This window comes from Dipodomys merriami, unplaced genomic scaffold (assembly GCF_024711535.1).
Source record: "Dipodomys merriami isolate MVZ:Mamm:240054 unplaced genomic scaffold, mDipMer1.0.p SCAF_12, whole genome shotgun sequence".
Lineage (NCBI taxonomy): Eukaryota > Metazoa > Chordata > Mammalia > Rodentia > Heteromyidae > Dipodomys > Dipodomys merriami.
The window spans coordinates 42,480,065-42,494,792 of NW_027202493.1; the positions used below are offsets into that span (position 1 = coordinate 42,480,065).

Here is a 14,728-nt window from a genome sequence, read left to right on the forward strand (position 1 = left end):
ATGTCTATTACCAGTTTGTTCCTCGGTGAGGAGGGCCTGTTGCCAGTACTCTTGGGCGCTGACAGTGTACACCAAATCAGAGGCTTCCAGAACCTTCAGATAAGCTGGCAGTTTTCTCTGCAGTGAGAGAGGCACACGAGGCAGCCCAGGTCAAGGGTGGCCGAGGAAACATTGCACAGGTCTCAAGAAAGAACTGGGCAAGATCAGCTCATTCACTGCCAGTTCTGCAAGAACTCAGCAAGAAACACACTGTCCACTCTTAACAAGGTCAGAAGAAATGGTGAGAAAATCGCTGCCTACAAACTAACTTCTGGGAGTGAAAAAAAAAAAAAACAATTTTAGAAGAAATGTGGGGAAGACGAAGTTGAAAGGCAGGGCGGCGCGTGGAGCACGGCCAGGGGTGGCGTTTGGTGAGAGAGCAGGCGCACTGGAGCAAGCCTAGTGCTCCATCCTTTCAGCTGCTCACTCACAGCGAAAGCCACCTTCTGCAGGTATAGGCCTGGACGTTTGAGGGAAGTGGAAGATGGGGAAGGGTTTCCCGTCTCTTTCTAACACAAGATATAAAAGAGCAAGGTAAGGCAAGTTGTAAACACGTACACACGTACTTAAGGTCAGAATGGAGACACGTGCCAAATTCCAGAAGCCCCCATGTTATGGGTTGAATTGTGCTACACAACCCCACCCCCCAAGTGTTCTAATTCCAGGTAGTCAAAATGTGGCCTGGGTTGGAAACTGGGTCATCCCATTTTACAATGTAGCCTGGCACCAGTGGCTCATGCTACAATCTTACCTACTTGGGAGTCCGAGAGGAAGAGGATGGAGGTTCAAGGCCAGCCTAGGTGTACACCTGAGGTCCCTCTTCAACTCAAAGCAGGGTATGGTGATATGTGCCTATCGTTCTAAGCTCCCTAGGAGACTGGGATTGGGAGGAGTATGGTTCCAGGCCTGCCTGGGCAGAAAAGCCCACAAGACTCCATCTTAGCAGCTCAGCTTCGTAAATGAGGAGCTGGCACGATATACACTGTGTATTATCAAACAGATTCCTCCCGCTGAGCAACCCTCGGGAAGACCTTTGGTCTTATTCTCCATGAGTAGTTTTGGTCCTTCTTACGGCTCTTTTCTGCAGCACTGAAAGTGTTGAGCACTCTCCCTCCTCTGAAATCCGCATGGCAGCCCCGACCTCACCTTACCCTCTTCTATATCCTTCCTATCTCTGCAGCCTCTTTTTCCTCCATTTTTATTTATATACTTAAAAAAAAATCAACATAGAGCTATACAAATGTCTTACGATAAACTTCAGTCTCAGTTTCTATGATGAAAATTAAGTTTCCTCTCAAGGGGTTGCAGACTTTAGGCATCACTGAGCCACTGGACCTCAGAACTTTCACCGCAGCGGTAAGTTCAGCAGCAGCCCTGCAAGCAGATGCTGCTGCCACCCGGCCCCTAGCTCACGCAAACCAATTCGCCATGTTTATTAGCAATAAACGTAGTTGTGAATTGTGCATTGAAAGTATCTTATGTTTCCAGTTCCAGAAATAATATGATTAGGGCCTCATAAAATGCATATTTCTTTCATGCCAACAAGACCAATTCAAGAGATTAGGAACAGCTTTACTTAGTTATCGCCTCCAGAGCACTGGCATTTGATGGCTTCATGGAAAACGTTGGCTGAAGAGCCAGGCCTCATCACCCCTAGCTGTAAACAAACACTTTGACATTTTCAGTCCCACGTCCGCAACAGACATTCACAACTTCAATGTTACCAGGAGTCAAAATCCAGGAAGTCACCCAGTGTGGAACTGGCTAGAGGCCAAATGCCTTTTTCTACCAGCAAACCCCAACCCTGAAGGTTTAGTTTTGGCAAAACCACTTCATCTATCAAATTATATTCACTCACATATGCCATTTTGTTTCATTGCAACTTAAGATTGGTTTCAGTTTTATAGCCTGTACAAGACTAGTAGAATAAGAAGCTTCATGTTTGTGTTATGTTAGTGACCAAGTAATAAAGATAATTTAAGGAAACAGTAAGATTCGTACTGAGTGATTACTTAAGCTCGAAAAACTCAGCTTGGGATTTCTTGTCAATCATGTTTGCATTTCTGCCCCAAGCGCCCCCCCACCTCCTACTTCTTTCTTTATCTTACTAAAGGCTATTTGTTCTTTAAGGTTGATAAGAGGCTGAAGGTTCTCCTTCACCTCTCCACAGTACCATCCACCCCTAATAAGAGAGGTTTAAGGAATCTTTGCTGTGTTTGCACAGCATATCACATCACGATTCTCACATGAAAGACCTCACCCTATGTGGTTTTCCCTGATTGGCTGAGACATCTTTCTCAGATCCTCATTCAATCCTTCCAACAATCAGAGTCGGATCCTGTGAGCTCCTGTGATACAAATGAGAACACGGAGGCCCAGAGAAATAATGTAACTTGCCTAAGGTCCCAGAGGGAGTAAGTAATAGACCTCTGGTTATAGCTCAGGGGTGCAGAGTCTGCCTAACATGTGCGAAGCCCTCGGTTCAACTTCTACCACCACACCAAAAAAAAAAAAATAAAGACAGTGGGGCTGAATTAGATTCTAACTGCCCACTCTAAAGCTTTTGCCTTTCCTACTACACAAGACAAACCCTTGTGTTTGTTGCTCAACTTCTGATGGTTACAAAACAGAAAAATACACAAAAGATCCGTAAACTCACTTTCAGTTTTTCCTTAAGAAGTCTATTCCTTTTCAGTTTTATTGTTTCATTTCTTTCCAAAATAGCCTCCTGCTGACTTAGAATAGCGTGCTAGATTGGGAAAGGAAATAAAAACATGAAAAGAAGCATTATTAGTAAGGATAAGGCATATTAATTACTTTGGCCATCTTCATTACGCATAAGACTAGGTAGCACTGATCATGAAAGTAACTGGTCCATACTTACATTTCCCACCTTTCTTTCCCTGAAATGAAATTAGAAAAAGATCACAATGATTGAATTTTAACTTTGTGTTTTGGAACGTTCCCTAAAGCAGCACGGTCAGCCATGTCTCAGGCCATTATATAAGCTCTCCAATCCCTCTTCTGACCACCTCATTTCCAATCATAGAAAAGTGTCTTTAGTTCTCAACAGTAAGGCAGTTTACACTCTGGAAATTTCCTGGGATGCCCTCCCCGCTCCCCATCAGAAGGCAGCCCTCTTAGCCTAGGACTCACAACACTTTGCTTATTATCCCTGGAATATATCATCTTTAACCCTCTTTTACCCCATGGCTCAGAGACCACAGCCCCTGCCACAATACTTGGTAAATATTTACTAACTCAGCCTTAATTATGTTTCGCTGATGTGGCATTGGAAAGGGTGAGCTTGAGATATTTATTCTGTGGTGGTAGATGGGGTGCAGAGAAACTGCAGAATGAAGCTGAAACGTCTGACCTAGCTCATGGGGGCCAGTGAATTCTTCAAGATAGCAGTCAGACTTGAGTCTTAGCGACCTTAGGGGAGAGGGTGAAAGGGACAGGCAAAGGAGCTCATGTAAGAGCGTCGGTGACTTGCCTTGGCACCCTGTGACCACACACTCCAGATGCCCCGCACAGCCCAGTGCACACACTGCTCCCTCCTCCACTCTCACAGCTGTCTGAATATGGAAGATACCTTACAGTCTTCTACTCACTGAGGGACAGAGATAGCCAGAAATCCACATCTATTAACGCCACCTGAGCTCTTTTGTGCTCATCTTCTTAAATGTTAGATTGACTCTAAGAGAATGCGTTTACTTTGGGGCCAAAGTTCTCAAGCTTTGAGGACCTTTTCAAAGGTCAGTAGTCAAAGCTGGAACAGGACTTGGGCTCTTTCTGGAAGGACCTTCTTTCACACGCACTCACAGCCCAGGAGGTGTGCATGGCTGATGAGCAGCAGCTGCGTGGAGGACATTGGCTTGGTACCCAGGTGGAACCCTGAGGCTCCACTCCAGACCCACCCAAGCCACCTTAGAGGTCACACACAGGTCTCTTTCATTCCCAGCAGTCACTTCCCAAAGCCAGCTTCTGTCATTATTGCAGTCAGAGTTGCGCTGGGAGCCACCGCCCACGGGCCCGCCTCTCTACCTTAGATATTCCGGCAGGTGGAGTTTGTCGGTCTTGGTGACCACCAGGGCAACGTGCCGGCAGAGGCCGCGCTGGCAGGCTCTGACACTCTCATTCAGAAGCTCTTCGTGGGCTCTTGCTCCAGACACTCTCTCTATGTCGCTGATCACCCAGATGGCTGAGCACCTGTCGATGGTCTGCAGAAATGCCCAGAATGCGTATGAGAATGTGGACAGCATTTCAGCTGGGGAGGCTGCGGCTCTCTGTGGACCACTTTCTCTTGCTGCCCTCGCTCAGAGCCACACCTCTTCCCGAGCTCCCATCCTATTCTCTGTGCACCGGTGGAGCTGGCTTCCAGATGTGCCTTGCTCTTTTGGCTCTCAGGGCCTTTGCATTTGCCACACCCTCTGCTTAGGCCTTCACCGTGGAGGCATGCGCGGACTGACTACCTTTCCCTGGCATCCTATTCACCCAGACTGCTCGGGTAGCACCTTTCAGACAGGGTTTCCTGCAGGCAGCTCTCTGTTCCCCAAGGGAAGGGAATGTTCACCACCTTGCATCCTGGAATCCACACATCTCAGGCACAGGTTTGGCCCATACCAGAGCTTCCAAGCTACCTGCAGGGGAACTGATTAAGATCATTCAAGAAATCAGTCCTCTGAGCTCAGATTCCTCTCTTGGTTGACCTTGACTGTTCCCTAGGAAAAGTGACTTTGCAGAACTCATTTGGGTCATGCATCTACTACAAAGCTACCATCTTGTCACATCCTTCAGATGTGTGTCCATGCCTGTTACCACATCGCCAGACACACTATGGCTTAAGTTGCAAAGATTCATAAACAAGAAATTATGGGTAGTGTAAACACTGCTTTATTAATTATGCAGCTTTTGTACTGCACACTATCATGCACTGCCCTGTGATTTTTTTTTTTTAATGAATTGTTTTGCTTGTCTTCTCTCCATATAATGAAATGTTGGTCTGGTCAGAGATCAAGTTCATTTGTGGTCTCTCACAATAATCCTTCGGGGTTACTAGTTTGTGGTTTGTTAATTACATTGTTATTTTGTTTTATACCCGTGGTTGTAACTAGTGGAGATATTTGTGCACAGAACATATCCAGCAATATCTGGAGACATTTTTAACTGTTAAAACCTGGAGGCTCTTGTGGGTAAAGACTAACCATCCCCCAATGTCACAAGGTTCATCTAGGTAGTGGGTTTCAAACTTGCTTTTTCTAAGACCGCACAGCTGGTGAGTAGCCAAGTTTGCAGTGGAGAGGTTTCCTAACATCAGCTGTCTGGTTCAGAGCAACCTCTTTTTCTGCAGTCCCAGCCTCCTTCCCTTTGGTCCATACCTAGCCCAGACTAAATGCATTGGGAAGAATTCCACTGTACAAGCTGGATTTTTAAAACCAAAGCTGCTCTGTTCAAATCAGGAAGGGAGCATTGAGCTTCACCACGGGTTCAGCGCCTCCCTGAACCTTTTGACTCCAGAGATCATCGCCTAAAATGCCATTTAACCAGTTAGGCCAGTCCCTTGAAGTATGAGAAGAAAACAGGTCCCGGGAGGAAAAAGAGCTACTTAGAGCCAGGTCTACAGGCTGACCCATTACTTGTGAAGGATTACATTTAGACAAGAAAACAAAAACAAAGGCTGTCCTTCCACTTCTCAAATTACAGTCAACTTAGAGGAAAGTGGGGGGGAGGGGTCTTCACCAGCCATAACAAACAGCAAATGTCCCCAAAGATGTGGAAGATCAAAGGCCAAGAGGCTAGGAATCCCTCCAAGGAGCCTCTTTCCCAGGTGTTCCCCTCGGTCCTGGTAAACTACAGGTGCTTCATAAGTGTGTATTAACAGGGGAAATGACGGCAGTCATAAAGACTGGGTTAAATTTCAGGTCCACACGAAGCTCCTGACTGCCAGGATTTGGTACAGTAAGACCTGCGGAAGATGCAAAAAAAAAGCAGGAAATCTGTACAGCAAGACTGACTCGACCTCTGAGTGGGGTAGCCCCCCCCATCCCTCCCAGGAGGACAGTGGGTCCCAGAGGGGTCCGGTGACATGCCTAAAGTCGCACACCCTCCAGGCAGCCAGGCAAGGATGGCTGGATTTCTAGTCATTTGGGGAAAGACAAGGCTGGCAGCCACAGAGACGTCGCTGAGCGGCTGTCCCTGGGAGGCCCAGCCTCGAGTAACTTCTTGTGAGAGGCCATCCGGAAACCACAGGAATGTGGGGGAGCCGGGGCCAAGCAGAGCATGCTGGAACCATCCTTCACTCCAGAGACCTCCTCGGAGAGAGTCTCCAGCCAGACCCGCCTGCTTTGATAAGCTGCCCAGTGTATCTGGACTGGCTGCAACCGCACTCCATGCAGACAAAGTGCCTGGACTCTCTCCAGCTGTCACTTCCTTGGCTGACCTGGAACAAGTCGAGACTGACGCTTCTACTCCCAGGGCTGACACCTGAAGGCTCCCATGGCCTGAGCCGGAAGGATACTTGGACCCCTCATCTTACAGAAAGTGGAAAAGGGGCAGGGGCGGGGGGAGGGGGAGGGAGGAGAGGTGGTAGATGGAGCTAGGAAGCTGGAAAGCCTGCACTCTATTGAAAATTCTGCCATTCACTAGCTGTGTGGTCTTGGGTAAGTCACTTTCCCTCTCTGAGCTTTCATGGTTTCTGTAAAATCAGGGCACAGGTTAGATGACTATAAGCACTTACTGACACCAAGTCTAGATCATTATTGCGGAGCAGTCACAAAGCTCCCCCGTGCACACACACACTTATTCACCCAGTGAAAACCTACACTGGAAAGAGCTGAGTTCTTTGCAGGGGGAGGGCTGGGAGGGGTGCTCAGAGCTCCTGTTGCCTGCCGGCTCTCCCTATCCCAGGCTCTCATGCGCTGATCCCTACCCTTGTTCCAGAGCTCCTTCACTTCACCATGCCTTTCCTTTCTATGCCACGGGCCCTAGTCCCGCTTGTCCTTTGGGTGTTCACAGGAAGTCAAATTATTGATGGTGGGATTGTCTATAGCAGCCTGGTGCCAACATTTCCAGCCTTGTCTTCCTCCTTCTCCCTCCTCCATCCACACCCCACACCCAGGAAGAGCATCCCTCGGCCAGTCTTGGCGTACTGCCGCCCTCTGCCAGGAGAGGGGGTGGGTGGCTGCCCTCCCCACCTTGGTGATGGCCCGTGGGAGCTGGGAGCCGTCAGCTGGACTAGCCACGCCCTCAGCCCACCTCTGAGAGGTCCCTGAACTCTGGCTGGAGGGGTAGACCTCACCCAGCCCACCACCTTCCATCATGGCTAACTGCATTAAAGACAGGCACTGACCAGGACTCGGACAGTAATCTAAAAGATTTTCCTCCTAGCAATTTGATCTAAAGACATAAAAACTACAGCAGACAATAGTAAGCTCATGAAGTACAAGATCATCTAGAGACAGAGGTGAGGTGGTCCTTTCCTCCCTCCCTACTTCCCTTCCTTCCTTCCTTCCTTCCTATTTCTTTCTTTTTCTCTCCAATGGATTTGAACAGACCCTTGCGCTTGCTAGGTAAGTGTCACACCACCTGAGCTATACCTCCAGTCCTATTTGCTTTAGTTACATTGTTTTTTCTAGGTAGGGTCTCACTTTTTGCCTAGGGTTGGCCTCAGATTGCAGTCCTTCTACCTACCTCTCTCTCATAGCAGGGATTACAGGGGGAACTGATCAGCCTGGTTTTTATGGAGTTCATTTCAAATAGTGTTCAGAAGCACGTAGCCACTGCACCTTTCTGTTCCTCCTTAAGGGTTTCCTAGGCCTCACTGTGTGTGAGTGCCTAGAATCTTGTATATGTTCAGCTTGATGATGAGATGAGGGGTCTTAATAACTCATTGTCCAAGCTGTCCTTGAACCACAGACCTACCAAGATAGCAATGTGTGACAATGTGTATCCAAACAGCTGACAGAGCAAAGGATCTTCATAAGCAGCACTTTGTATCCAGATATACAAAGGGAAGCAAGTCTTGGGAGACAGGGCAGAAGAAGAGGGAGAGAGAGAGACAGAGAGACAGAGAGAGTGACAGAGAGAGACAGAGAGACAGACCATGAGAAAGAGAGAGAGAAAGAGAGAGAGAGAGCGCACAGCTGGTGCCATCCATGTCCTAAGGTCTGGCCTAGGTCTCGGGGGAGACCCTCCAGTTCGTGTTCGCTAACCCCTCTTGGTTTGTGTTGGTCTGGGGGGTCTCTGTTCCTCGTGGCACAGTGGCAGCCGCTTAGCTCTTTGGTGACTGGCTGCTCTGCTTTGCGCCCCCTGCCTTCACGGCTGCCTCCACCGCTCTCCCTTGCTTCCTCAGCTCCTCCCGAGGCCTCCCCACAGTGGTCCTGCTCAGATATCACGTGCTCTGTGTCAGCCACAGGTCCACCCTGTGATTCCTCCCTGCCAGATTTCTGTGGCCACCCACATCCTGCCCTTGTTCTGCTCTAGTCAGAAACAGAAGTTTCCGTGGACCCATAAAATCCCTTGAGAGCAGAGCACTGTTTGCTTCCTAGAAAGGATGGCGTCGTGGTGGGCAGAGGGAACGAAGCCCGGGGAAAAGCATCACCTTTTTCCACATCTCGTCCCGTTTGCAGTTGAAGTCGCCTGTGCCGGGAATGTCCACCAGCACCACCCCTTCCGGAATCAGGGCAGATCTGGGAAGAGTCACTTCCACGTGCTTGATCAGGGGCCAGATCTGTGTCTCCGCTGATTGTGCACGCTGGTCTCTCTTCTGAGCCCGAATGTAGGGGTCCAGCTTGATTGACAGCTCTCCTGCCTGAGGAGGAGGGACAGAGCTGGCTCATGGAAGGTACCAGGATCTTCTCTACAAGAGCCTAGCCCTCAAGAGCCAAGAAGGATCTGGAAGATAAATCTCCTTCACTTTCAGAGGAAGAAACCCAAGTCGGCTGGAAGCTGACTTCGGGGGAAGTTATAGCATATCTGGATAATGAATTTTCTTAGAAAAATTGTAAAATAATGGTAGTTACTATGCAAATTTCTAAACTGTGAGGAGAATGGATCCCTCCCTCCCGGCGAAGACCAACGGTGTTAGCTGCCAGAAAGCAACAATCTACAGAACATCAATCGTGTCATAGTAACCCTATTTCTCCATTTGGAAACAGATCTTTAAAAATGTATCTTCCATCAACAAAACACTATCTCAATATATAGGCTTTTCCAGGACATTTTGACCACAGCAAGCATGTCAGGAAAGAGCTCTTGGCCTCCTGTTCCTGCTTAAATATATCTGGGATGCACACATGTTAATACTACTTAGGAGGCTGAGACTGGGAGAATCGTGGTTTGAGGCCAGCCTGGGCCGAAAAGTCCACATGACTTCATCTCGACAGAAGAAGTTGGGGCTAGTGGCATTCTCAGTGAAACACAGGAGAGCCATGGTCCAGGGTGTCCTCAGATAAGAGCAAATGAAGAAAACCCAGTTGATTAGCATTCACATGTTCTCAATGTTATCACTTTCATGCAAAATGCCACCTTAATGAATCCTCAGCTACCTGCAAAAGCCCTTTCTGTGTACAATAAAAGACGCCCCTCCATTCAGACACCCAAAAGCCCACTTCATGGCCTTAAATAATGAAGGGTGGGTGATTTGGGTCATAGGTAATTTTGATTTGGGTATCAATTATTTTTAACAAAAATATTAAACCTTGGGTAAGTCTTCTAAATTCATGCAACCATATACTTAAGACCCATAACCGGAAATCAGAGAGAAACCGAAGCTACCTCTTGCGCCTGGAGGAGGATGACTCTCGAGGGGGGAATCTTCACCTGGGGCCTCACCCTCAGCAAGTCCTCATACTCCCGGCCTTCCGCCCCAGCTCCATAGACCACCTGCAGCTTCCAGACGGCTTCCTCCACCGCCTCCTCCCTGTCCCAGGACTCTTCCTCCTCTCCATCGGCGTCCTCGGCCATGTGCAGCAATTGAGTCAAGTTCTTCAGTTCCTCCTTCCACTCCTGCCAAAGCAAAGAAAGGGCCACATCCCACAGGACACAGATGGAGAAAACATTAAAGAAAGGAGGAGGCCACAGGACCCAGACCCATTCTCCTCTTACTCTCCGGAACATTCTCATTCTGTAGTATTTCCCTTCCATTTGTCAAAGGCATGAGCTGCATTTAGAAGGAATACAGTGATCTCTGAGAGACAGTGAGAAGGGGACAAAATCAAAGGAAGAAAAGAAGAATGAGAGAGAAGGAAGAGAAAAAGAGGGGAAGATTGAAGGGAGGGAAGAAGGGAAGGAAGAGAGAGGGAAAGAAGGGAAGGTGGGAGGGACAAAGGAAGGAAGGAAGGAAGGAAGGAAGGAAGGAAGGAAGGAAGGAAGGAAGGAAGGAAGAAAGGGGGGAGGGAGGGAGGGAGGGAGGGAGGGAAGGAGGTAGGGAGGGAGGGAGGGAGGGACTTACCTGGTCAGACAGGAGGTGGATTTTGGCCTCATACTGCTCACAGCATCCTGAACTCACTTGCACAATACAAGAAGTGCAAATGCTTTCTCCAGACACTGGTAGAAACATGGCTTTCTGGATGATGGCGTTGATCAGGGAGCTCTTTCCAGCCCCAGTACTTCCCAATAACCCAATGTAAATCGGGTCCAATGACGGTTTTTCAATCAAGGCAAGGAGCCTGTTTCTGTATCAAGTTTTAAATGAACATTAAGTGAGGAAGGACGAATGTGAGAATGGGATGTAAAGGTTCTGAATTCGAGTCTTGGGCAAGTTGCTTCACCCCTTCAAGTCTCTACTCTCTGCTTTGTCAAGAGGGCATCCGGACCCCTTTAGCCACACAGAGTTGGCCCGGAAAGCAAAGGAGACTATGCTCACCTACTTGGTAAAGATAATTCTTTAGAAGCATCCTTGTTTGTGTTCTATAGAAAATGAACATTTCTGTTCCTAAATAAAAACTTCTGCAGAGGTAGAGTAGCACAAGCGGCCACCAAGAGGCTGCTGTGAAGAAGCAGCTAGGGCCTTAGCGCAATCCTTTCAAATTGGCTTGGCATAAAAAGTTAGGGGCTGGCCGGGCGCCAGTGGCTCACGCCTGTCATCCTAGCTACTCAGGAGCCTGAGATCTAAGGATCTCTGTTCAAAGCCAGCCTGGGCAGGAAACTCCGTGAGACTATTAGCTCCAATAAACTACTTACAAAAAGCCAGACGAGGTGCTGTGGCTCAAGGGGTAGAGCACTAGCCTTGAACACAAAGAGACTGAAGGACAGCACTGAGGCCTTGAGTTCAAGTCCCAAGACTGGCAAAAAAAGGGGGGGGGGACTGAAGAGTTGCAAAACCTAGGTCAGATTTGAAGCTCTTTTTCACTTCCACTACTGTGTGACTTTGTTCCGTGTCTTAGCTTCCCTGAGGCTCAATTTCAGTAAGATAAGATTGATGTAATAGCACCTATTTTATAAGGGTGTTGAAAACATGAAAAAGCTGATGGGCGGGTATGTAACTCAGTTGCAGACGGACTGCCTCCTAAGCAGGAAGCCCTGGGTTTCATCCCAGCGCACACACACACACACACACACACACACACACACACACACACACACACACACACACACACACACACACACACACACACACACACACACACACACACACACACACACACACACACACACACACACACACACACACACACACACACCACTGCCACCACCAGAATCCTGGATGTCTGTAAGGACATCCAGTGATCACAATAATGGCTCCTCTATGAGGCTTCTCTGCCGTCCTTGCTTACTTTCCCATTGCAAACTCCTTCTCTTGGCAGGGGCTTGGGGGGCACAGACACTGGGTACCCACAATCACCCACGGCGGGTCGCTGGCGTTGGGCATTCAGACTCACATGAGATACTTGACTCCATTAGGGATGCTGTCGTCCAGGAAGACAGACTGAATCAGTTTCTGGTACGCGTTACTCAAAACCCTTCGGGTCCGTGACTCCAATTTTTCATCTGGAATCCACAGAACTGTGTTACCTGCGATGTACCCGGCAGGGATCGAGTGCTATGTAAGCAAAGGAGGGGTGCGCTGAGTGGTGCCAAGAAAGGAACAAAGAATGGAGGGGGGCTTGGAGATGAGCGCTGCTCAGAGACTGCAGTGTCCGTTCTGACCACATCCAGGAGCCAGCCTGCCCCACGCCGCCTCAGAACAGAGGTCATCTTACAGAGCCACGGGCTGTGCCCCTTTGAAGGTCTCCCTTCTGTGGCCATAGAAAGAACAAAATGCAAAGACATCAGGGCCCACGAGAGCACCACAGCAATCGTCTGCACAGCCCTTGTTCTGCTTCAAAAGAGGCTGCTTTGCTCACCACTCGCCCACTCTTCCCACTGAGAGCAGCCTGGAGATCAGTGGCCTATGTCTGCAGAGACTTGGGGGAACGGGTCCCGCTGGAGATGCTTCCGTCCAGCTTCTGATGTGAAGTGTCTCCTCTGGGCATTTCAGCCAGATTTGTGGATGACAGAGCCACAGGGAAGCGATCACTGCCTTGGTCTCGTACTTACATTCCTTTAGGGCGCTCTGCTCCATGGTGGGAAAGGCCCGCAGGCGCTGGTCTCGATCTGATCGACGTCTTTTCTTCATTGGTTCTTTACATAGGTCGTCATCAACTAGAGATGCACAGAGGTCGTATAAAATGATAAGTGGGGGACAGTTTCTTTGCCTCGCAACTGTTAGTACACAAACTCCAAGGGCCTAGAGGACCCTGTAGCCTCATCTGCCCAGAAATTCATTTGGAAAATGGCCCCATGGGCTCGTCCCAGTTTTGCAGCCGCTCTATGCATTTGGTTCCAAAATGTAGAGTCCAACCTACATTTCACCCTCAGATGAAAGTCTGTATTTGCAAGTCCTTGGAAGCCAAGATGGCTTTTTTTTTTTCACCAAATACCAAGTGTCGGGAAATCAACTGACTGTGGGCAGAAAAATCCAAGCACAGTGGTAAGTGTGGAGAAAAGACGGGCTTTCTCAGATGAAGAACGGAACACACAGCGGGACAGAGGGGAAAATGAGCCATGTCATTGGGCCAAATAACTTCTCCTCTGAAGCCACAGCTGCTTCATCTATAGCACGAGATCCCTGATAGACATAGAACAATTATCAAAGTTTTGGAGGGTATCTGATAGGATGGATGCCTTTCAAAGATGAAGTGAGGGACTTTCTCTTCTTCTCTGCCTAGATGTTAGCAGCTTCTCCCTTACACTGGCAAGAATCAGAAGCCATGAGATGGAGGTGTTCATAGTTCTGCAGTCATTCAATCACTTAAATGCTTTCCTTTGGTGAGGGAGTGAAAGGGATGGCTCCAACGCTGTGTTTTGGATGAGTGTTAGCCACCACCCCTCGCTGAGGTTCACCTGGCTGTAAAGGAACTGCAGTATGGTCCTTAGGGTGAAGGTTGTTAAATGGTCCTGACCTAGGGCCCTGTGTTCCTAGGGCTGGTTTGTGCCTTAGGAAATGGCTTTGGGGTGGGACTGAAGAATCAAGCTCTACGAGCCATAATACCCTAGGCTCATATGAAGAGGACTTGAGGCTCTAAAATGGAGGTCATCTTCCTTGAGGAGCCAGAGAGACAGAGTCACTTGGGCTCAGAGTGGAGCTGAGCAGAAGGGCCAGGCTCTGCCCCTGAGCTCCAGATGGGGGTCTTCCTGTCTGCTCAATCTTGTTTCTTCCAGCCAAGATTCGGCTGTGGTCTAAGGTCAGTTCCCACCCCCGCGGGGATCCTAAGGCAGAGCCACCTAGGTGACAAAGCATGTCCTGCTCCCTCCTGCACACACAGTGATGGTCGAGAGGACAGGCATTTAAAACCCTTCTATCTCAGGAAAGGACCGAAGCTCAGCTGGAAGAATCTGCCCTGGCTGACAGACAGGTCTGTGTTGGAACTAAAGAGCAAATGGTTTCTGGCTCCGTGGCTGGAGCTGGAGAGGAAGAGGCAGAGAAAAAAAGAGCATGCTACTCAGGCACTTGGGCCAGCTACATGCTGAGCATTCTGATCGTGTTCCAGAACGGATTTCAGAACCTGGGACTCGTCCCTGGAAAGAATGTAAAAGGATGTCTACTTTGTCACTTGGGATCTTCTGTAAACCATGTTTGCATAATCTTTAAGCCAAATCTAAAAACAACAACTAAGGAAAAACACAGAAATACAGGGCACATGTTTCAGCCTTGTAAGAATTATCAATTAATACAATAAACCAAACTAAAAAGTAGGAATACAGGTAGTGCAGCAGAGTTTAAAACTCTCTCCTCAGTTGCCAAAATGAAAAACTACTCGGAAAGGAGACTTAACACCTATAGGTATATTGCACTCAGAATGTGTTTGCCTGAATGTATATCATAACCTTTACTATTCTCTTTAACTGTTCAGGTCTCCATTTGCCTTTCTCAGTGTTGTCCACTAATCATCCTATGAAGAGCAGAAGGGCTGGTCCAGACAGGACAAAAACAGTCGACAGCTTCTGTTGCTTCTTGCTGCCACTAGGTGTCACTTTTGAACACTGAGCCCCAACAGCCCGACCAAGGATGCAGCTTCAAGGCTGATTCAGTCCCTTGCTTAGAGAAATCACTGTCTACCAAGTAAAGGGTCCCATTTCTCGGCAATAAACACAGCCCCGGGGACCTTGAAGTCACAGTTCTTTTTGTTTGTGTGTCCAGCCATGA

At 48.5% G+C, this 14,728-nt stretch overlaps 1 protein-coding gene across 6 annotated transcripts in view; it reads right to left on the reverse strand.

The window, feature by feature from the left end:
• Nuggc (nuclear GTPase, germinal center associated) overlaps nt 1–14,728 on the reverse strand; it is a 42,242-nt gene that overhangs the window by 17,121 nt on the left and 10,393 nt on the right. For 5 of the 6 annotated variants that reach the window (XM_070016740.1, XM_070016741.1, XM_070016744.1 and 2 more), the window contains exons 3-11: nt 12,580–12,684; nt 11,922–12,030; nt 10,493–10,715; nt 9,817–10,047; nt 8,642–8,851; nt 4,087–4,262; nt 2,924–2,942; nt 2,699–2,788; nt 12–117 (exon numbers count right to left, since the gene is read on the reverse strand). In XM_070016740.1, coding sequence (XP_069872841.1) covers nt 12–117; nt 2,699–2,788; nt 2,924–2,942; nt 4,087–4,262; nt 8,642–8,851; nt 9,817–10,047; nt 10,493–10,715; nt 11,922–12,030; nt 12,580–12,684 — 1,269 coding nt within the window. The remainder of the gene's footprint in view (nt 1–11; nt 118–2,698; nt 2,789–2,923; nt 2,943–4,086; nt 4,263–8,641; nt 8,852–9,816; nt 10,048–10,492; nt 10,716–11,921; nt 12,031–12,579; nt 12,685–14,728) is intronic. The other variant, XM_070016742.1, reaches the window with a different exon arrangement.